Source organism: Ovis aries, chromosome 16 (genome assembly GCF_016772045.2).
Source record: "Ovis aries strain OAR_USU_Benz2616 breed Rambouillet chromosome 16, ARS-UI_Ramb_v3.0, whole genome shotgun sequence".
NCBI classification, from domain to species: domain Eukaryota; kingdom Metazoa; phylum Chordata; class Mammalia; order Artiodactyla; family Bovidae; genus Ovis; species Ovis aries.
Genome location: NC_056069.1, coordinates 19,706,066 through 19,729,075, shown reverse-complemented (window position 1 = coordinate 19,729,075; position 23,010 = coordinate 19,706,066). Strand labels below are relative to the sequence as shown.

Here is a 23,010-nt window from a genome sequence, read left to right as displayed (position 1 = left end):
ATTTATTTAATACAAGCAGTACCATTGTAATAACTATCACTATATGCATGAACCATTGTGGTAAGTACCACATATATTTTTTCAGAAAAATTTTTCAATTCTTCAGTATCAATTTTTAACATCATGCTTAAGAATAAGATTTTGTATCCAATGCAGTGGGGCTTGGGGTGGGGGGCGGGGTGAGGGGGATGGCAGGGAGAATGGTAACTTCACATTAGAAAATCTGCCCTAGGGCCATACATCTGGAAACTAGCAATTTCCCAATTGCCTTTCTGTATCTTCCATCACATTTCTCATCCCCGGAGCATGAATGTATGGTAACGGGGTGGGAAGAACATGGCTTTACCAGAGAAACGTTGACAGACCTGGCCAGCTGGTTCTCATTGCCTGTCTCTTCCATTCCTATAAATGCACTGCGGCTGAATTAGAGTGCCTGGAATGAATTTCAACAAATAGACCCCAGAGGCTGGCCATTCCAGCCTAAGAGTTGTTACTTGTCTAACTACATGGCCTCAAATGAGATTCTTGTCTCTGATACACAGTCATCACCACAAAAGGTCCAAGACTGCCAGGGGATTGTTCATCACCAGACTCTCACCCACCACTGGCTCTGTAAATCCCCCAGAGTCTAAGTCCCCCACTCCCCTACACCCCCTCAAAATTTTCCATTGTGAGTTTCCATATTCTTGCTCTGACTCTAATGTGTGTGTGTGTGTGTGTGTGTTAGTGGCTCAGTTTTGTCCGACTCTTTGTGACTCCATGGACTGTAGCCCACCAGGCTCTCTGTGGGATTCTCCAGGCAAGAGTACTGGAGTGGGTTGCCATTTCCTTCTCCAGGGGATCTTCCCAACCCAGGGATCGAACTCGGGTCTAACAGCTGCCCATTATTTCAGCCCTCTGATGTGGTGGCTACTCCCCCTCCATGTTGTTGCACCACCTTAGCTAAACGAGAAAGAGGTATCTTTCTTGCTCTCCTCTGCTGCTTGCAGAGAGGACTGTGACCATTTCTTAACCACCTTTCCCTTTCCTACTCTGCTCTGAAACACCATTATACCTACCTATATTATACCTGTTGTATCTCACCTGGATTACTGCAACAGTATCTGAATTGGTCTCTGTTTTCTCTTCTGCCCCACATCTCTATTTTCTACAAGGGGGCAGGAATGATTTTTCCAAAACTTAAGACGGCCTGTGCCCCTCCCTGAGGCAGGCACTCCCATTGCTAACACTTCTCCCTTCAAAACACCAGAGTCATCACCAAGAAAAATCCTACCACAGCCTCAAAATACGACACGATGTGACTCCCTTCTACGTCTCGGACTTCATCTTCTATAATGTCCCCCTTCCTCAAATACATCAATCACATCATCCCTCAGACCTTGGCACTTGTTATTTCTTCTGCCTGAAATGCTCTTTCTCAGTGTAATCACTCACCTTCTTCAGACCTCTATTCAAATGTCGCCATATAGAGTCCTCCCCGAAAAGGTATTTACAGCTCTGTCCCCTTGACTTCTCAGGTGGAGCTAGTGGTAAAGAACCTGCCTGCCAATGCAGGAGACATAAGAGATGCAGGTTTGATCCCTGGGTTGGGAAGAAGCCCTGGAGGAGAACCCCTTGGCACAGAGAACCCCCACAGACAGAGGAGCCCGGTGAGTTGCAGTCCATAGAGTCGAAAAGAATTGGATATGACTGAAGGGACTTAATGTGCACACACGCACCCCTTACCCAGCTTTATTCTTCCTTATTGTACTTATTATTCTCTGAGCTACCGGAATCCTTATTTATATACTGTCTTCTTCCCCATTAGAATACATGTTCCATGTAGGGGTGGGGGGACAGGACTTTGTCTTTCTTACTCAGTGTTACATCTTCAGAAGAGTTACAAGATACAAAGTAGGCACTCAGAAATTATTGTTTGAATAGATGGAAGATAACAGGATATTTAGCACCTGACTCTTATCCTGGTGAGCCAGTCTTGAAATAGAAAAAGTACCTTAGGAGACAAATGGTTTTCTGCATACAGTCCATCAGACTTGCTGGGCATGTTTTAAGCATTATATTCTTATGCAATTTAATGAAAAGGCAGATAGAGTCCTCACATAAATAGTGTCTCTGGTCTGTGCATCAGAACAAAAGTGCCACGGGTGGAATTAACACATCTCATTTGAATGGAAATACAACCATGTATTCTTTTTCTGGAGGATTATCTTAGAAGGAGTAGAAGGCATTAGGTAGCTGAAAGATGGTTTAGATTGGTCTAATTGAACTAAATCTCACATTCCAATCCTTAAGTGTTCAGTGCACACACTTGTGGTTTAGCAAGCTTGGGGCAGGGTAATAATTCAAAATGTCACTTTCTTTTATTTGGAGTAAAGCTGTTGAGAAAGATAAAACTAATCATGTTTCACATAAGCATATAAATCCCTGGTGTGCATACATGTATGAGTGTGGGTGTGGGTGTCTGAGAGAGAGAGAGAGAGAATGTTAGCTGACCTCTGAAACTTGATTCCAACTTACATTTATGGTCACCTTCTGCAGAGACACTCTAAGCTGTACCCAATCTCACTCAAACCCCATATAATCCCCATAATGGTTGATTTTGTTCCTTTGGTGAAAAGAACTTACCTCCTGCCACTTCTGTCCTTCCATATTTCACTCCAGTTCTCTCCTTACTCAACTCCTCTAGGCTTTATGTTCACATCCAATTCTTTTCTAGGCCCCACTTTCCTCCTTGTAAAATGTGATAATTAAACCTAAACCTAACTAAGTTGCCATGAATATCAAATAACATAATCTAAAGGACTTCCATGGCGGTCCAGTGGCTAAGACTCTGAGCTCCAGATACAGGGGGCATGGGTTTGATCCCTGGTTAAGGAACTAGATTCCGCATGCCACAACGAAGTTTGGATGCCACAACTAAAGACACATCTTGCAAGCTGCAATGAAGACCTGGCACAGCCAAATAAATAAATATTTAAATAATATAATCTAAGTAACAATTCAGTATGGGCCTTCTTTGTGACTATTCTATGTCATACTCCACCTCAAGTCTTATTATGATTCCCACCACAGGAAACACTTTCTTCTTTCCTATAATCTCCACCACTCTTTGTACTTAGTTACGGCAACTACTAATGCTTTATGGTTATTTTGAGTAATCATATTCTATCTCCATCTGATCACAACCCTAGAGAGCAAAGACAACACCCCGTAGCATCCCACACAGCAATTTACATACACACAGTAGGAGATGAATTAAGCTCCTGGATTTTAGGAGGTTCAGATCACCCTCAGTGTTCCTCCATGACTCTTTTTACGTGACATTTGAAAAGCACTTTATTCTTTTCAAAAAGTCTTTTCATTAAGTATATCATTAAATTTTTAAATAATTCTAAGAAGTAAGGAATGAATTAACAATAATTCCATTTTATGGATGCACCAAATTGTGATCTGTGGAGTTGAAATAGTACCCCTGGGATCACATAGTAAGTGAATAGCAGAGTCGGAGCAGACAGTACATTTTGGGGCCTCTTTCTGTATCACAACAAGACGGTGCTAGGGATACACTAGTGAATAAAGTGATCAGTGGTTCTAGATCAGTGCTTCTCAACTGGGGACAATTTTGCCTTCAGGGGACATTTAGCCATATAACCAATAATTATAGGGTGGTAAAAACAGGGTAGCAATACCTGACTTTCTGCTTAAGAATTGGAATTACCTAATCCAAGTTCAGTGTGTTTACCACCAACTAAGGGATTCAGACCCAAAGAACAAATGTCCTTCAAAAACAGATGCCCTTCTTCCAACAGTGGAAATATCAGTGATTCAGGACCACTCAGTTGAAACATTAGAGCATCTGACGCACAAAGACGGCTTGAAGCATAGCAGATGTCACTGATCGAATTTAAACGTTGAATGTAATGATGAGGTGATTTTCTTTCCAAATCCCTTTCAGTCATGCTTATTACCTTAAGGCGAAGGACTCCATCGGTCTTTCACAATTCTACATTAATCACTAACTGCCATTTTAGGCTGAGAGCAGACCTCAGGATCAGAAACACTGCAGGTCACAGCATCTAGTTTAACTTGAGTCCATTTAACCTGCTCTATTTTTCAAATGCATTTTTGCCCAATTATCATCTATATATGGTAAGTGACACTGGTTTCCAATTTATAATAATAAGGATATAAGGCTTCATGCTTAAACAGATAGGCCTTTAAATAAAAATATAACTCCACTAAAAAAATTAAATACAACGTGGTACAAATGATCCACAGGTGTACCTTAAACTGGGCAAGTGATACAGGAATGAGCACACATTAATGACCCTGCTATTGTTATTGTAAGAGGGCTTTATTAAAGAAACCTGGTTCTATTCAGAGGCACGCCTTCACATTTGGCCTTGTGCGTCATCAGCCTCCAATTCATATATGTTTTAGTTATTACTACCAATAAATCACACACTGTTCTATTTGGCACCCACTCAATACAAAGCCATAAAAAAAAATCACCCTGCGAAGTAAAACAAATACTATAAACCTAAAGAAGGTAAACAAGCAGAAATGATAATCCAAATAACCTTATTAGTCAGAAAGTTGCTTTCTTTAAAAAGCTCAACAATACACACTTACCATTTATCTATATAAATGTGAAATCAGCTATATAAGAAAATGAAAAAAAGCCCTATGTACTCTAATAATTAAAATATACAAAGTCACTTTATTTTAATTATAGTTAATTTAATCAGAGTGCTATCTCATAAGAATAATGGAAAGGAAATCAGTTGGTTTGAAAAAACTGCAAGGTAAAAGTGGGCATGAACTTTAGGCAAAACATTTACATTAAGATAACCTGTCTATGCTAAATCTCTTCAAAAATTTTTTTCTATTATTCAATTTTACTTATTTTGAAGATCTACTTTGGAGAAGTGATGCTTTGTTTCCATCAGTGCAAATTTCTCCAAACTTCATACTAAAAAACTAAAACCAAACAAAAAATAACTATGCAGAGTGTTCTGGGTTTTTTTTTTTCTTTTTTGCTTGTTTCAAATTTCTCCTCAAAATCTTCTCATTTCTTTTATAAGCCTAGGTCTTGTGTATAACTGAATCACTATGACTTATAAGACATAAGAACTAGTCATGAGTTTAACAAGCAAGTTATTCAGTAATTCACCATGAATTATAAATACACTTACATATTTTTCAGAATAAAACAGGCATAAATTATTTCAAAGTATAAACTAAAAGTTACTGAAGTTGAAAATTAGTGACAGTATCATATACCAATTCATTCAGATATACTAAAGTCAAATCATATTAGCCAAGGTTTGTGTAAATCCAGAACACACACCCACTCATACATACAGAGTTGTGGTAACAAAGTCCAAAATATGGTTAATCATTCAGTTTGAAACTTCTTTCCACTATTGTGCAATCAAGCACAACATAACCAAGACTTCTAGACTGGACTGTTATAGATCTCTCCAGGTGTTTGGCGTAAGAACAACAGCAAAAGAGAGAGCAGCAATTAAAGAACAAATATTTACTAAATGCATATTATACAGGTGACATAGCCCCTCACAGTGGATACAAAGATTGATTCATGCGAGGGCTCCTACTTTTCAGGAATTTATGTTCCAGCTACACAGTCAAAAGACACACATGAAAAAGAAGACAGCATAAGACAGAAAGCGTTAAATAAATGGCAACACTGTGCTCTCAGAGCTCAAGATAGATCTCACCAAATGAAGTCAGGCAATTTGGCCCTGTACATATTTGCTCATGAAAACCCAAAGCTGAGCCATTAATCCCAATGTTTTCACTTTCACTTTCTTTCCTCTCATTAAACTTTACATTTTATTTATGATGTACTGACCCAAAGAAAACAATCTCAGAAATGCCCTTTTAAAGAAAACAGACAGACAGCATTTACTTCTGGTCCCAGAGATATTTCCATTATGAAAGCAGATCTCCTGTTAAGTCCAAGAGGCCTTTCCAAAATGGGGGGATTGGGCAGGAAGGCTGGCAGATGACTAGAAGGAGAGTGTTTTGAGGTCAAATGGGCTGTGGTCCCCCTGTCTAGCCACCCGGTCAGTCACAGTCAGCCTGCCAGCTCTGGTTACTAGGCAGTTTGCTGCTCTGTTGCTTAGTGACTTGAGCCTGCAGACCATCATTTCCAGCCGGCTCTTACGGAACCTAACCGTAATAGATTTCGGACTTGATCTTTTTCTTTAGAATTCAAGTCTTTCATGCCTTTTTCTCTGAATCACTGAAAATGAAATTATATTCTAATTGGTTTTGTCTTGATCTCAGTCTTATTCTAAAACTACTCTATATCAGAATGTTTTCTGCTGATCTTAAAACCTTCCTTCTCCAAGGACATAGATTTCTCCTACTCACACATATATTTTTATGGAAACAAAAAGATGGCTACATTCATATGAGCTACAGGTGTTAAACAAGTAAACTGAGATTCCGCATTAAGAAAGGGCTCTGTTCCTCCCCTTCTGTTAACTAACCACCATTTCGTAAAGTCATTGAATATCCATTGTTACAGGTTCCATATGTAAGCAGGTAGAGAAACAAATAAATGTGAACATGATTCTTAACCCAAAGGAAAGTAATGCTGAAAGAACACAGGATGGAGAGTTAGGCAAACCTTAGTTCAAGTTTTAAGTCAGTTCATTTCATGGCTGTCTAGCTGAATGATCTTGATTATGTACCAGTTTCCTTGGGACTCAGCATCTGCATATGTAGAATACAACTAATAATACTTAAATTCAAGCTTGTTTCTTTTGAAGGATTAATGTACATAAAGTATCTGACATACAGCAGGAGCTAAATCATTTTTATATATGTGTGAAAGTTGCTCACTCATGTCCAACTCTTTGAGACCCCATAGACTATAGCCTGCCAGGTTCCTCTGTCCATGGAATTCTGGAGTGGGTAGCTATTCCCTTCTCCAGGGGATCTTCCCTACCCAGGGATGGAATCCAGGTCTCCCCACATTGCAGGCAGATTCTTAACCATTTGAGCCACCACGGTATTGTTAGAATAAGTCTCAGGTTATAAAGGTGTGTTTTTATGAACCTATATTTTTAAGTCCAAAGTGAAATCAAACAATTCCTTCTGATATCAACTCACGATCTCATTTCGAGAATAAGTACTTCATTTGAGATAGTTAGACAGCCTTTATGTCCTTAAAATTGAACATGAAATTATTTTCTTCTGCTTTGTATATATGGTAGAAGAGATTGGTGTGTTAAGATGGTACATAGTTGAAGATGCAGTAAAATTTTAAATTCAATTTTTTATTCTATCCACAGATTTCCACATTTCCTACCCCAAATCATGGCTTCCAGATGGTGTTCTAGAGTGAATACCATTCATCCTGAAGGCCCTGAAGCCTTTTTATGAGTCACATAATTATTAAACCGCTCTATCCCCTGTTTTTACCCATGAGGCATACACCTCACTAACTTACAACAGCAAGTTGGAACTGGTTTTTAATTACTTATCTTAAATGTACTTAGCTTGTTATCACTTGGTAAATTTAATTAGTCAATTTTTACTTGTAAATATCAAATGCCTCTGTATCCATATGACTTATGAATAGAGTCTACAATTTAAAAAGGTTGGTAATTAAGGTCCAATATTGAGTGACCACAGAACTGGAAATACATGACTTCTGCTATGTTAAACTCCTCATGGTTTAAAACATGTTTTGCTTTGGTTTCTGCCCTCCCCCGCCCCCCCCCCCCGCCCCCAGCAGCAAAACCATTTAAAAAACGATATAACTTTGCCACACTGGTGATAGTAAAGCTTCCTCAAACTGCTACTTGAAGAACAATTTTGGTAGTTTTCTGTTTAAGGAACAAAAAAATGTACTGAAGCTCCAAAGCTCAATTAATTCAGTAATCTCACAAGAGCTTGTTATTTATAAAGATACTTATATAAAGAATAAAGAAAAACTTTAAAAATTATTTTAATGAACTTTGAGACAATTTTTTTTTTTTTTCTCATTCAGCATTTCTACCAAGTTTATTAGAAAGGCTGTTTTGCTTGAAAGTAATTTCACCACTAGTAGAATGACTTTGGCACAGACACACTTAATATATCTTCTATTTCTTTAAGATAAACATCAAAGGTCACAGGAAGTACATATGCATAATAAATTGCGATGTTACTTCATTGTTTTCTTCACTTTCTTTAGTTACTATTTGTCACATTTTTATTTTGGAATTTCTTAAATTCTCAGTTGCTCAGTCGTGTCCAGCTCTTTGCAACCCCATGGACTATATCCCCACAAGCTCCTCTGTCTATGGGATTTCCCAGCCAAGGATACTGGAGTGGGTTGTCATTTCACCCTCCAGGAATTTCTTTAATATTACAAAGCGATTAACAAGTTCTTTAAGATGAATGTCTTCCTGAGGTCTTCTGATTTTAGGAAAGGTTAATCAGACTTTTCAAAAGTTATAGTCACTTTTAACTTGCAGTGCCCCAGGATTTTCAGGGAAGGCACACAGCCAGTTACACCAGGGACACAGTTCAGCCATCTGGCCCCACCTACCTTGCTGGCATTACTTCCTGTTGTGCATCTCAGAAACTCTCCCCCAGGAAATTTCCTTCCCACCTCCTTGTTTCACACTACCCAGAGCCCACCTCTGAGTTTCCAGCTCCAACAATGGGCAGCACCAGCAATGCCCTTCTCTGGGTATCACCACTATAAGTGATGGAGAAAAGATAACCTTAAAGTTAAGATGGGCAAACAACAGAGCTGGAACAAAGGAGAGAGTTCTCAAATAGAATCTCTAAATAACAGCTTTGAAAAACTACTTGGGTGTGTGTGGGTGTGTTTGTGAATGGGGTTGTGTTTGTGTTGGACCTATAAACTCTCTAAAGGTGGGATTTCTTCTTTGTAGGTGATAAAGGGTTTCTGGCCCATTCTGTAACTTGAATAAAATTTATAGTGCATTTCTCTCTTAAACAACAACCAACCATTAAAAGCAACTATAGTTGCTGAAGAAATTATGACTCAAGAAAGCAAATTTTTACTTTTAAACATGAGCAATGTTATATCCAAAGCCAATGCCTAGTAAAGTTTATAATAAGCAAAAGTTATGGTCAAAAAAAACTTTTCTAGCTCCCTAAAAATCTTTTAAGATTTTCTAAAAGTCTCTTAAAAAAGGCCTTTCAAAAATCTACCTAAAGGAATTATTTTGTTGTTTAAGGATGTTGCTAAGTACTTTTTCTACCTTTGGATATGTTGTAATTAAACACACACACAACAGAAACTTTAAAGATAAGACACGTATTACCTGGATAGTATCTTGCCCAAAGAAATCCTATTGCCTACTACACACTCTAGAACACTTTCCTTCATTTGGTGCATAGCACCCAGGGTAAAGTGAGGAAAAAACATGAAAAATACAAAGATTTTCCTGAAATAAACTTACACTGAAAGTTTTCTTCACCAGAAATTCCAGTGACATTTATGCTGACATAACAGGAAATTCCCCACACTGATGAAAACACAGCCTCATCTATAATGACTAGACCACAAAGTACTAGATATTAAGTAAAAATGGAAAAACAAAGTGGTGAGAAGTATGAACACAAGAGGGTCCTAACCTGACACATGGCATCAGATGGAGCACCAGCACTCAGTGAACATTAGCTAGGGATGTAACTGTTACTCAAAGCTTTGTCCCATCCACGAAAAACTGACAGGGTAAACATTTCAAAATGAGGTTGTTGTTATTTAGTCACCAAAGTGAAAGTGAAAGTTGCTCAGTCATGTCCAACTCTTTGTGACCCCAAGGACTATACAGTCCATGGAATTCTCCAGGCCAGAATACTGGAATGGGCAGCCCTTCCCTTCTCCAGGGGATCTTCCCAATTCAGGGAGGGAACCCAGGTCACACTGTAGGTAGATTCTTTACCAGCTGAGCCACTAGGGAAGCCCAAGAATACTGGAGTGGGTAGCCTATCCCTTCTCGAGGGGAATCTTCCTGACCCAGGAATTGAACCAGGGTCTCCTGTATTGCAAGATTCTTTACCAGTTGAGCTACCAAGAAGTCCTTTGGTAACTAAGTCACATCCTGCTTTAAGATCCAGCCTGAGCAAGACTGGATTAAAGGACACATAATAAAGGAAATATTAGTTTATAATGAGTATATATATATATATATATAATGAGTATATATGAGTTTATAATTAGTTTATATTAAGTATCTGTCCCTATGCAAAACACTTTAATTTATACATAAATGTATTTAATAAAACCACAACACCAAGTGAATACTATTATGAATCCCAGGAAACTGGGTACCAGTGCAATAAGCCTATAGTAAGTAACTTGTACATGGGAAGTCAAATTTTAATGTAAGTAATTTAACCTCTCAGATACTCTCTGTCCAAGAGTCACATGGCACATGGAGTATTGTGTCTTTTTCAGTGAACTATTCTTTAAATAGTTTGTGAAAATCCAAATGAAGCCTGGTTAAGAACAACCAGGATCAACCTGATAAATACAGCATACAAACATGAAATAACTTAGGGTGTTTAGTTAAGAAAAGAGAAGAATTTTTAAAAAGCATGATAACACTGACTGTGTTGATTAATGGGCTTGTCAAGATGAGTAGAGCGGGGTCCTGGGATGGGTTACTCCAAGCTTCTTGCCTTAAGGTCTAAATTATGGAAGACACGAGAGACTGAAGCTACAGGGTTTCCAAAGCAGATCCAAGAACCAAGAATGACAATGGCAGGGAAGGAGCTTTCAGTTGTATATAAGCAAGGACTTCCCAGTCAATAGACTTGTCAAAAACAGAATTGCTCTGTATGATCCTCATCCAGGAGGTCTGCAGAGATGTTCATCACAGATGTTACTCTATGAACTCAACTATGGTACAGAGGGAGAACCAATAGCCATTAGCACACTGTGACTGACACGGGCTGGCCATTACCCACATCTGTTTTACCTTGTGGCTCAGCTGGTAAAGAATCTGCCTGCAGTGCGGGAGACCTGGGTTTGATCCCTGGGGTGGGAAGACGTCCTGGAGAAGAGAAAAGCTACCCACTCCAGTATTGTGGCCTGGAGAATTCTATGGACTGTATAGTCCACAGGGTCGCAAAGAGCCAGGACACGACTGAGCGACTTGCACTTTTTTTTTTGGTAACAGGACTGAGACAGGTTTCCCAGCCTCCTTGGAAGTTAGATGTGGCCACAGAACTGACTTCTTTCTGAGGAATCCTGGGATAAGCAATGGGTGAAATTCTAGAACTGCCTTATAAAACCTCACCAATGCCATCTTCTGTGCTCTTCTCTGATTCAGTGGAGCCTGGCAAACTTGGAAACCATGTGTTACCAATAGCGGAACCATAAGATAATAGGACCCAGGGTCCCTGAACTACCCAGGTCAGGCTAGCTCCCCACTAGAAGCAGAAGCAAGAAATAAATATTTACTGTGTCAGTCCACTACGACTTGGGGAGTATGTTGTAGAGCAAAGTGATTATCTTAATCAGATGCTTTCCAGTGTGATTTTTTTTTTTAAATATACTGTAGTATAAGTAATTTGAAACCAAGGAATAGCTCTTGCTCAACTTTGTAATCAGTAGGTACAAGATAAACACTTTGGACTCAGTAGGTAGTAAACATACGCATATTGAATGGAAGGGAGTATCAGGCATAGGAAACAACATTCTGAGGCAGAGACACACCTGGTGTGTAATTAAATGACTGATTATCTAATTTAAGAGGAGGAGAGGATTTGACCATGGTGGTGGTAGTGACAGTTTAGATATTAATGTGTGTGTGTGTGTGTGTGTGTGTGTGTGTGTGTGTGTGTGTGTGTGTGTGTGTGTGTATAATCAGCACAATTTGGAATATATTTTTTAAATTCTGGGTCATGCTTAGTCCAAGAAGTGAAAGCACAGATGGAATGATATTTGTCAAAAGACACCCATGGGTATTATGAATATCTTGGGTCTTGTTGAACCAAAAAGGAAAATGTGAAGTACTCTTTCCAACTGCCCTGCCGGATGCTTTTTCCATGAGGGATACTGTCTGCCCTCAAGTTACTGAGAATTGATATCACAATTTTTCTTTCTCATTTCCATTGCTCTTTCGACATCTCCTTCATCTGGCGGAGACACCACAACGAAGGATTGGCAGAAATTGTACTCTTGGAGTTTCTCCAAACAGCATCAGAAAAGGAAGTGCCAGAAATTTCAAAAGAAAGCCTGTTTTCATGAGATTTCCTGCCTTCCTTACATCTCAACATGTCCAAATAGTTCCTATAACCTTCGGCTGAACTTGAGGTTGCTTCACTCCAATAGAAATGAAGTGTCTGCATGGAGGCTTACCCATTCAGCAACAGGTACACTTTAGGAACTATAATTTAAAAGGCATCTCATCCAAAAGGGACAGCACATGCCCAAATTCTGGCTCTGACCCTTTCTGAACTCCAGCCAGCTCTCCTGTTCAGGCACTTGATATTTCATCTCAAGCCATCCCTCTCCCTCAGAGCATCTCCCAGAGTTCAGCTACACCTTTCATTCACTGCTTATCTCTGATAAATTTTTTTCACAAATATCTCCCTGAGAGAGAAGTCATCCTTTTCCATCATTTTTTCAAGACTGAAAAATTCAGTGTTTGTCTTGCCTCTTTTAGGAGGCTTATATCTAACTAAACTTAGAAATACCACTTAGTTAAAATCTTGGGGAAAATAAGAACACTTCCCAGATCAAAGATCTAGCTATTTAAAATGGCAGTTCTAAGGTCAGACGTTTCTTTGGGTGGGTGATGCCTTTTATTTCCTTTGCTGGCTGTTTTCATCTCTGACATGAATGCACGCCTGGGTAGGGTCATGTTGCTTAAGTTTAGATTTTGATTCTTTCCTTTTATTGTTGCTTCTTTCCTAGAAGAAAGGAAACTCTGGATTTATTTGGGGGGGGGAGGTTCGTTTTGTTTTATCCATTCCTGGTATACTTTTTCGTGTTCTGTGGAAAAGCTGTATAAAAATCATTCAGTCAGTTTCAACTTTTTTTCTATTCAGTCAGTCACTATTTTTTTTCTGTTATGCCTGTTTTCTTTATCATAATATTCATTTTGCCAAAACATGGAGTAGTGTATAGAACTTACTACTGCCTGAAATTAACCAACTGTGTATCACAGATCCCTCTTTCTCTGATCATAGCCTAGAATTGCCTCTTCTCAGGCATAAACACCATAATAAGCTCACGCAATGATTTATTTTAATATTTGTTTTATGACAGCATGAAAATACCAAGAATTGTCTAGACATCTAGCTGGCACCATACGCATAAAACAGAGTCACCTATTATAGCAGATAAAAACATGCATATAGCAAATAAAAATACTGACAAAACAGTCAGAGAATTCATATGCGAAGAACAGAGCAATATTGCCAAGTACCAGCCTGAAACTTTTTGCACTGGCATTCCTAAACCCACTGAAAAGGCACCTTGAGATTACAAATATACTAAAGTCAGTAGCTAGGAGGGGTTTTACTGGGACACACTATTTTACACACCCACCCACACACACGCTCCATACACATCTCTGTTGAATCGGAGGGTCATGCAGGAAAGAACAAACTACGATATTCTTCTCTCCTTTCTGGTCCTTTCCCTCCCTAGGTTGTTGCAGGATCTGGCAGGGCTACTAGCTTAGGAATCAAAGAAACGCCACCATGTCAGTATTGGAAAAAAACCTGCGTTCTTATTTGACATCTGGAATCCAGTTTTCTTGTAGGAACTTGCAATAGGAATTGAACTTGGAGCACCACCCATGTCAAAGGCTCCTGTTACCAATCTCAAGGATTTCTGCCCTGACTTGGACATCTGTGGGATTTATATTAAGGTAGATTATTTCCGATAAATCATGGGTGAAGAGTGAAGACAGTCCTCCACTCTCCTTCCTTCCCCTAAAGTGAAAGGCAGGAGGAGTAAAAATCACCCAGAGGCACCTGGCCACCATGTCTGCTCATCCGTGCAAACCTTACCACGTATGTGCCACGGTGAACCGCCGCTGTTTGGGGATGTTGCTACTGAGAAGCATCCTGCGCAGGAGCCTGGGGGAATTTCTCGGCGAAATCACGGGTGAGAGCTTGGGAGACACCGATTTCCTTGAGGTCTTGGACTTCTCGTGCTGCAACAGGTTTTCCCGCAAGGATTTCACAAGATCCTCGTTCAGCCAGGGGTTTGGACAATGCGGATTATCCACTTCAGGGACTGTTAAGGTGTCCGGGCTTGTCGTCTGCTGAGCCATTTTCGCGGTCAACTTTGTACACTTGGCTGGCAGTGATCCAGGGCAACGTGGTTGCCTGGCCTCTTTCCAGTGACTGCCTCGCTCGGGCTCCCGGGGAGAGGTCCGGGAAAGCAGGTCGGAGCCAACCGCTGCTAGTTCATTCGGCCGCCTGCCTCAGTCTCTCGGCGGAGACGGGGCTGGGAGTAGGGGAGGCGAGCGCACTCCACGGCGGAAGCCTCGCGAACGTCACCCCTCCTCTGCCGATCCCCTGCCAAGGCTCACCGCCGAGCTCGCGGGGCAGAGGAACATGGAGGGAAGCCACGGCGAGCGAGGCTTTTGTCAGCGCTACGAAACAGCCTGCTAAACTATTGGAACTAATGCGCCGCAGCTGCTCCAGCGACTTCTGCTTATGTACATAAAAAGTCCGGGGCGCGGGGACGCGAGGGGGGGCGGTTAGGGCTTAACCATCAGATGCCTGCTGCCTGTTGTTTGGCCAGTCTTTTCATTTGCTTATTCCTGAATCCAGAGGAAAGAAAAACTTTGAACCTGACCTTCCTCTCCCGCAAGGTCTATTTATCTCCCTTTGGTCCCCGTTCATAAAAGAAATTGCTAGTCCCTCGGTTTTTATAAGGGGGGAATAAACAAACAGGAGCTAGACAAGGCGAAATAGTTCCCGGTTTGCTCAGCTCCATCTGATGGACCTTGTAAGATAAATCCCAAGAGGAGAAAATGGACTCTCTTTTCCTCTCTGTCTAGTTAGAAACCAAACCAAAGGTTTCAAAATACTACATATGGAACATATTACAGGTTGTGTCGTTTAGCCTAATGAAGGCCCTTTCAAAGCGTGGAATAACATAGTTATAGCCCCAAATGGTATTTGTTATATCTTTGCATTTAAACTGATGACACTCCAGAGGAACAGACTGCTTTCATAAGGGGATTTTAAAATGATTTTTAAAGTTTCAATTATTGCTTATGGTATAGACATTTTATTCAACTATAAAAGAAATAAATCTAGCTTTCTGGCTTTCCATAGTCATTTCCTCAGTTGTTTTTAATATAAGATTTTTATTTGTGATCAGAACAGCTCCTACAAACTCACTCAAACTAGGTTTAAAATAGAAGAAATTATTTCTTGCCTACTTAGTTTGCTACTGGAAGAAGAATTAAATATGACAATTCAAGTAAGTATAATAAAGCCTGTTAAATCTCATTATATGGCCACCAGAAGTACAAGCTTCAGATAGGCATTTGAAAGGGAATCCAAACCTTTGATTATAGATGTCCCCAGCAGCCTAGTGATGCTACAGACAGTTCAAGATGGAAATCAAAGCACATTTCTCAGGATCTAATAATATTTTTAAAAACTTTAAAACACAATAACTTAAGAAGGAGTTAGGAAATACATTCAGATAAAACAGAAAACAGAGTAGTCTGATCCGGTTATTTTTTTGGTTTCTATAATTACTGTTAGGTGGATTCTAAAAGTAGTTCCTCCTATTTCCTTCCTTGGTTGTTCCACCTGAAGTTTTAAATCCTTTCATTTAAAATGTTACAGAAAAGGATACTCTGAGGATCTGACCATATAACCCCAGGGCCACCATTTGGTGTACCTATAATAATTTAACAGTACACATGTACCTTGACTTCATCAGAAAATTTGGTATATGTAATAATTAAAATGATACCAAATTTCTGAAAAATGGGCTGAGGGCCTGACGATTACATTAGAAGTTGTACAAAACAGGAGTACCTGCTTACATTCAAAGAGATCCTAATTTAATGGAAAGGACTACACTATGCTCAGAAAAAGACACCAGAAGACCTACAGAGTGAGATTATCAGGCGCAGAAAAATACAACGAGAATGGTGTGCATGAGTGAAGAGAGAATGCTGAGTGCAGTACAGCTGGAGGGAGGGAATCAAAAATTAATGGAAAGCAAGTGAACACAAAAGATCACTCCGAATGAAGAATTAAAACATGAAAATCCAATAAGGAATTAGCAAGCAAGTCTTGTTCAAAACTAAAAACAAATGAAGTTAGTAGATATAAAACCTATTCAGGCTTGTAGATATAAAAAGTTCAGATAACAGGATAAAGTGAAGGGACAAAAAAACCCAATAAGTAGTAAACTGACACGACAAAAAGAAAAAAAAAAATTGCCACTCTCTAAAGACTTGTTTCATTCAACAAACGCTTATGGGCATATTTGTGCTAGGTACTCTATCGAGTGTCTAGGATATTACAATATTTAAAGATAATCGATAAAGTGCAAAGCAACTGACAGGACAAAGTGTAGCCCAGGTACCCAGACGAGAGCCTGGAAACTGGAGATATTTAAAAGGCTGGCTCTAAGGAGACAAAAGTGTTTCTCAGTAATCAAATAAAGGTATTGATAGGACTGAGAATGCTATACTGGGACATTCATTGAGTTCAGAGGATTCTAGGTTCTAGTGTTTGCTTTCAGTGACCTTTACTTAAGAGGAGTAAAATATTTACAAGCTATTCTTCTCATATTTGGCCTGTAATGTGGATGCTCAGACACTGGGCACTTTGTAGATAATCACAACTAAGCTAAAATAGAAGACATAATACTATTCTATTCAAAAAAACTCATTGAGAATCATGGTTAAACATGGACTAAGATAGAACAAAGGCATTTGGCAAATCTCCCATTACTTGGTGCATGTTAAAAGATTCCATTGTAGAAACAGAATTGGCTACCTCTATACAGGTGCCCATATTCTGTCATTATTTGTTCAATTTCCTGACATGTACAATTACCCTCCTGAATGCCCCCCCCCCCCAACGTTATATGGCATGCATGTTCCTTTTGGAAAATAGGATTAATTTTGTTTTGAGAATTATTTGCCACCTCCTTGAAATAGCTTGCAAGATTCTGCAGTGTCACAAAATCATGCTTGAAAATAACTGCCTTAGGAAGCACAAATTGTAAAGTTTTGACGATAACCAGGTGGAGGAGGTTTGGATAAATAGGCAATTCTCTTTATAATAATGCAGAAGGTCAGGGGAACTCTTCCAACAGGAGGACTACAGAGCTTGCTTTTTCCTTTTTTTTCTTTCCAAACAAAATCTTTTCAAAAGTAGCTGCCAGAAACTTTTCTGAAAAACACAGTACTGTGACAACCAAATAAGGCCTTAGATTTTAACGAGTGGAAATTTGAAAGTGGGGCAAAATGTTTTGATAAAAGCACCCACGCCTAGAACAGCAGATTGCATCTCAACTTAATAAAAACTTTCCTAGATACCTTTCTGTGGATTTTCAAAATCTGTTTTTTCAGGTTTTTTGGAATCCTTGAAAACATTTGTTTAATTAATAATTCATAAGCAGCAACACAAATAAGAAATAAGATTTGTACAGGTTATGGGACAAAGACTTAAAAGTGCACCCTTGCCTAGGTAAAAACAAACAAGGCTGGATTTCTTACAATTCAAAGGAAGCAATGGCACAGCTAATTCAAAAGAATGGATAAATTAAAATTAGTTATACTCAGCTACGGAATGCATTGTATATTTCCCCCAACCACGTTTTAGTTAAGTAAATAGTGCATTAAAATGAGACTGCTTTTCATATTTTCATATTGTCTAAAGGATGTGGTCCGTGGAAATTATCTGATAGTGGGAGAGATTATGTTGTTCAACGGTTAAAAACATATGTATGGAACTCAAAGCATGTTTTGAACCCCAGCTATGATATTTACTAGCTGTGTACTTCACTTGTCCATGGCTTAGTTTCTCCTGTGTGAAATAGAATAAGAATAATAGCTATTGCATAAGAATACTGCAAAGATTTGATGTGTTAATACCCATGATACAACGTATATGAAGAGAGCCTGGTACAAAGTAAATACCCAGTAAATGAAACCTGTCACTCAATGATATTTACACTTAGTAGACAGCAACTTTGTGCCAGGGCCTTTCATTTGATTCTTGTAATAACTCTTAGGGTTTTATGTCATTAACACTATTTTACCAGAGAGAGCATAAGGAGGAAAAATAACTTACCCAAAGTCATTAGTTCAACAATGCACAACAGAGTTTTGTTTATGAAGTGCCAGGGTCTCTTATTTTAATTCTATATCAAATCACCCCAAAAGGAAAGCAAATTCAATGTTTAAAATTGATGATGGAAAATAGGAATCTGAGTGCCCTGAGCTCCTGGTTTAATTAACACTAAATTCTTCCCTTGGCTTTACTCAGGACATGCACGGTGACAACCTGAAACATGCCAAGTCATGAAATTCTTACAAAGGCATGTTATTCAAGTGAGGGCAGATCGAGGTGGAATTCCTCAGTGTTTCTTCGTCTATGTGCCTGTCTAATGAAATGGTAGTTTTCTAATTTACAAAATAATATATTCTAAAATTATTTTATATTTTCATTTTAACATATATAATTTATATTTTCTATTTTTCTTGTGATTATTTTTATTTAGAATTTATTCTTATGATAAAATTATGTTATCCTTGTGAACATTGCAGAACAAGGCTTTCAAATCATTATCGTTGAACATCTATTAGGTACTGGGCTGGTTAGTGGAGATTAAATACAGGAAAGTATCTATTTGAAAATAGAAGATATATACAAACCTTGCAATAGAGAAAATAAATGATAAGTGTCAAACTAGTAATAAAAACAATCGGTGCCTCAAAGATTTAAAGGAGTAACTAAAATGTATTTAGACCAATGGTACCATAACTCAAAAAAGGAGCAGGACTTAAATTAGGCCTTGAAAGAAAGTGCATGTGGAAGAAGAATAACACGATATTTTTGGGAGTGAGTAGTCTAGGGGAGGTGAGAGATGTTGGATTTTTAGACTCCTGTGGAAAAGTGAGTAAAAATTATCTATTTTGGATGTAGCTAAATAATATATAGAGAGACTTAAATAAGATAAATTTGGTGGCATTATGTATTATAATTTGGAGAAGGGTGATTCTGAAGGCTGTTTATCTTCACAGTTCTGTTTCGATATAAATTTGTATAGAAATAGAAAGAAGAGGCTGATCACATAAGAATTAGAAGGCTTTACTGCTTAAAGCAAATTGTGGTATAAAGTGGAACTATATGTAACTTTGTTCTGTATTTTCCAAGTCTCTTGTACATGTGTTATTATACTTTTGTAATTTAAAAAAGAAAGAAAAAATAATCATAATCAATTATATAGTTCATCTAATTAAGTGTAGTTCACCTAAATTAATCATCAAAAGGCTGTTAATGTAAAAACAAGGCATCTAGGGCGTACTGAACAAAAAAATATATAAGTGCTTGATTTATATTAGAGCTACATTTTGCACAGACAATGTCTTTTTTCAAGCTCAATTCATTTTAATAGAAAGATTACATGGGCTTTGTTTCTAGATTAAATCTAGTCAATGGACTTACCCCCCACCTCCAGATTAAAGCTAAATGTTAGGGATCTATCTATTGACAGAGTAAACTAACATTTAATTTGAAAAAAAAGTTACCTTTTTATAGGCACAACTTATACCAGCCACATTTATACAGCATGTTCATTTTATTTCTGAGGAAAAAAAAAAAAACCTGCAATACAGTTTAGGTAAGATTTTTTCCTTTTCTCTTGATATAGTCACCTAAAAAAGCTTCCAATACTAGAAAAGAATTCTTCTGGATTACTCTGCTAAAATGAAACACTAGAATGTTCTAAGTATTAGCCAAACTTCAATAAAGAAAATAGGTTCTGATGACCACTAAAATTTTAGCACAGTATCTGATATTTCTGGGTCTTCTTTCAATGGGAAGAATAGCTAGCCATTTTTGCCTTTAACTTGCAGACCAAAAAATCCCCTATTCTACTCTATCTATAGTGGATTATCCCCTAGCATACTGAATGAGCAATTCTCTGCTGCTGCTGCTGCTGCTGCTGCTGCTGCTAAGTCGCTTCAGTTGTGCCCGACTCTGTGCGACCCCATAGACAGCAGCCCACTAGGCTCCTCTGTCCCTCGGATTCTCCAGGCAAGAATCCTGGAGTGGGTTGCCATTTCCTTCTCCAGTGCATGAAAGTGAGAAATTAAAGTGAAGTTGCTCACTCGTGCCTGACTCTTAGTGACCCCATGGACTGCCGCCTACCAGGCTCCTCCATCCATGGGATTTTCCAGGCAAGAGTACTGGAGTGGGGTGCCACTGCCTTCTTTGGAGCAATTCTCTAAATTTTGCAAAACCAAATGCCCTAAGTGCAAGCACTTTGCATCACTACTTAATTTGGTCATTGTCATCACTCTAATGAGGCAGACACTACTGCCTTCATTATAAAGTTGAGAAAACTGAGGCACCAAAATTTGAAAACTTCCTTAAGGTCATACACACCCAGTAGATAATAGAGTTGGGATTTCAAAGCAGATAGTTCAAAAACAGGGCCCATGCATTGCAATCACTGCAATAGACTGTGTTTTTAAAAAATGTCAAGTAAATTAATAAGATATTCTCAGCAAAATGAGTTCACACAATTTGATATGGGGAAAACTAATATGTACAAAATATTTGTCACAAGCTTTTGAAGTGAAAGTATATCCAAGTTTTTACAGTAAATGTATCCCCAATCAATGCCCATTAGTAATGGTATTTTGAGGCTCTGACAGGTATTTCTTCATAACCGAAGATCTCCAAACTCGCCAAAAATTATCCATTGTATCATAAACAAGAGACTTTCCAGAGCACAAATGAACTTGGGTAGACCTTCAGAGCCTTTTGCTGTTTTTGTCCACATAAAGACATGTTAGTGAACAAAATTCAACATGTTTCCCAAGCTCACAGGAATAGAATACAGTAGTGATCTAGTCAAATCTCAACACCAAGGAATAAATTTCCTCATCTCATTTTTCAGTCTCTGTATCCATCCCCCACTGGCCCCAGGAAAGGAGTTTTAAAGTCTTTCTCTAATTAGCATAATATAACTAGAAAGCCTCCCTCTGACCCTGACACATAACATCTGTTTCAGTCCTTCTGTTTTCTGGATATGGTTTTTAGGAGACAAAAGTTATTTCATGGAAAGTCCATGACACAGAGGTTTATAAGTGTAGCTGGAGACTTGTTTTTTTTTAAGTTTAACATATTTAGACAATGATCCTCATAACTAAGTTGTTTTTAGAGATGATACTTTTTTTACCTAACTGTAAGAAGCCTTCTGAAACTTAGTCATTCATGTGGGATGCTTTACAAAAGATGTCACAGAAACTGGAGTTTTGGTCCCAGTTTTGTAATTAGCCAACTAAGTCACCTTGGCATAGTGGTAAGGAATCTGCCTGCCAATGCAGGAGACCTGGGTTCGATCCCTGGGTTGGTTGGGAAGATCCCCTGGAGTAGGCAATGGCAACCCACTCCAGTGTCCTTGCCTGGAAAATCCCGTGGGCAGAGAATCCTGGCAGGTTCCAGTCCACAGGGTCATAAGAGCTGGACCTGACTGAGCACACAGGTAGGTCACCTTGAACAAGTTCTTTCACTTTCACAGGAACTTAGCTCTCTAGTTAAGAGTCTTGTAATTTGACTAGGGTTTTAGAATGCTAAATAAAGAAAATTAGATGTTGTCTTCAACAGCAAGCTTTAGTTGCCACTGAAGAAAAACTGTTATCAAGTGCATCCTGAGGCACTATGGCCTCTTGCATTTGCATGGAGTGATGGATATGTGTCGCAGATGGTGCTTTTAAAGGAGAAATGGAAAAGATAAATTTAATATTTAAGATATTAAAGATGGAATATAAGAGTGTGCTGCACTAACCAGGTGTCTTACTAATGCTTTTATGGCCCCGAACCTTAAGAAAATTCCTTCCCTAACTAGGTAGAAAAATTTGTTCTGACATCTGAGTCACAGCTTGGGAGACAGAGTAGGAAAGCAATGCCTGTTAATTTAATATTTGGAATCAAAGCATTGTTTTAAAATAGTGAAACTACAGAGATAGATATATTCCCTGTTACATAACGCTGGACTTTCCAAAACTTCAGGGCTTATCGCAACTTTGGGGCAATAAGAGAAACGTGTGCACTCACATTTCACAAAGACTAGTTTTGGCCAATTTTAATGAGTGTTGCGTGGGGATAAAAAGCATTTTGTGATAAATATATATGTGTGTGTGTGGCTGAGTTGAATATAATTAAATAGGTTTCGAGTCTTCCGTACAATAAGATCTTTAATATGTCTTTTAATATGCTTTAATTATGCTAATGTGATATGCTTTTACAAAGTTTTTAATATACTAATGTGATTTATTAAAGCAGGCTTGCTTGGCTCTGAATCTATTGCATCTTCCAGCATGTCCAGAGATGGGTATTTCCAGAAACACTTAGCTGGACTTACTACAAACATCTTCTTGATCAAGGCTGATAGATAATATGAAGCTTCCCTGGCTCCCGTTATGCTATTTTCTTTTCCTACTGAACTGCGGTCAAACAGAATGCTTTCAGGTGCTGCCCTAGTGGTGAAGGTGGCTTATTCGCTAAATCGTGTCCAACTCTTGCGACCCAGTGGACTATATCCCTACAGGCTTCTCTGTCCATGGGATTTCCCAGGCAAGAATATTGGAATGGGTTACCGTTTCCTTCTCCAGGGGATTTTCCCAACCCAGGGACTGAACCTGCCTCTAACTGCATTGTAGGTGGTGTCCTGTATTTCAGGCGGATTCTTTACTGCTGAGTCACCAGGGAAGCCTACTGCCCTGGTACAATCTTCTATTAGACTGAAGGTAATTGTTATGCTCCTGCCCTGAT

The 23,010-nt window shown here is 38.8% G+C and overlaps 1 protein-coding gene across 5 annotated transcripts in view; it reads right to left on the bottom strand.

Annotated features, from left to right (window-relative positions):
* The window catches only part of PDE4D (phosphodiesterase 4D), a 1,582,769-nt gene that overhangs the window by 794,612 nt on the left and 765,147 nt on the right, over nucleotides 1-23,010 (bottom strand). The window contains exon 1 of one of the 5 annotated variants that reach the window (XM_042233631.2): nucleotides 14,026-14,663. The exons of the other annotated variants lie outside the window; for them this stretch is intronic. Within the exon in view, the coding sequence (XP_042089565.1) occupies nucleotides 14,026-14,291 (266 nt within the window). The 5' untranslated portion in view covers nucleotides 14,292-14,663. Of the gene's footprint in view, nucleotides 1-14,025; nucleotides 14,664-23,010 lie in introns of those variants that run through there. 5 annotated transcript variants of the gene reach the window in all.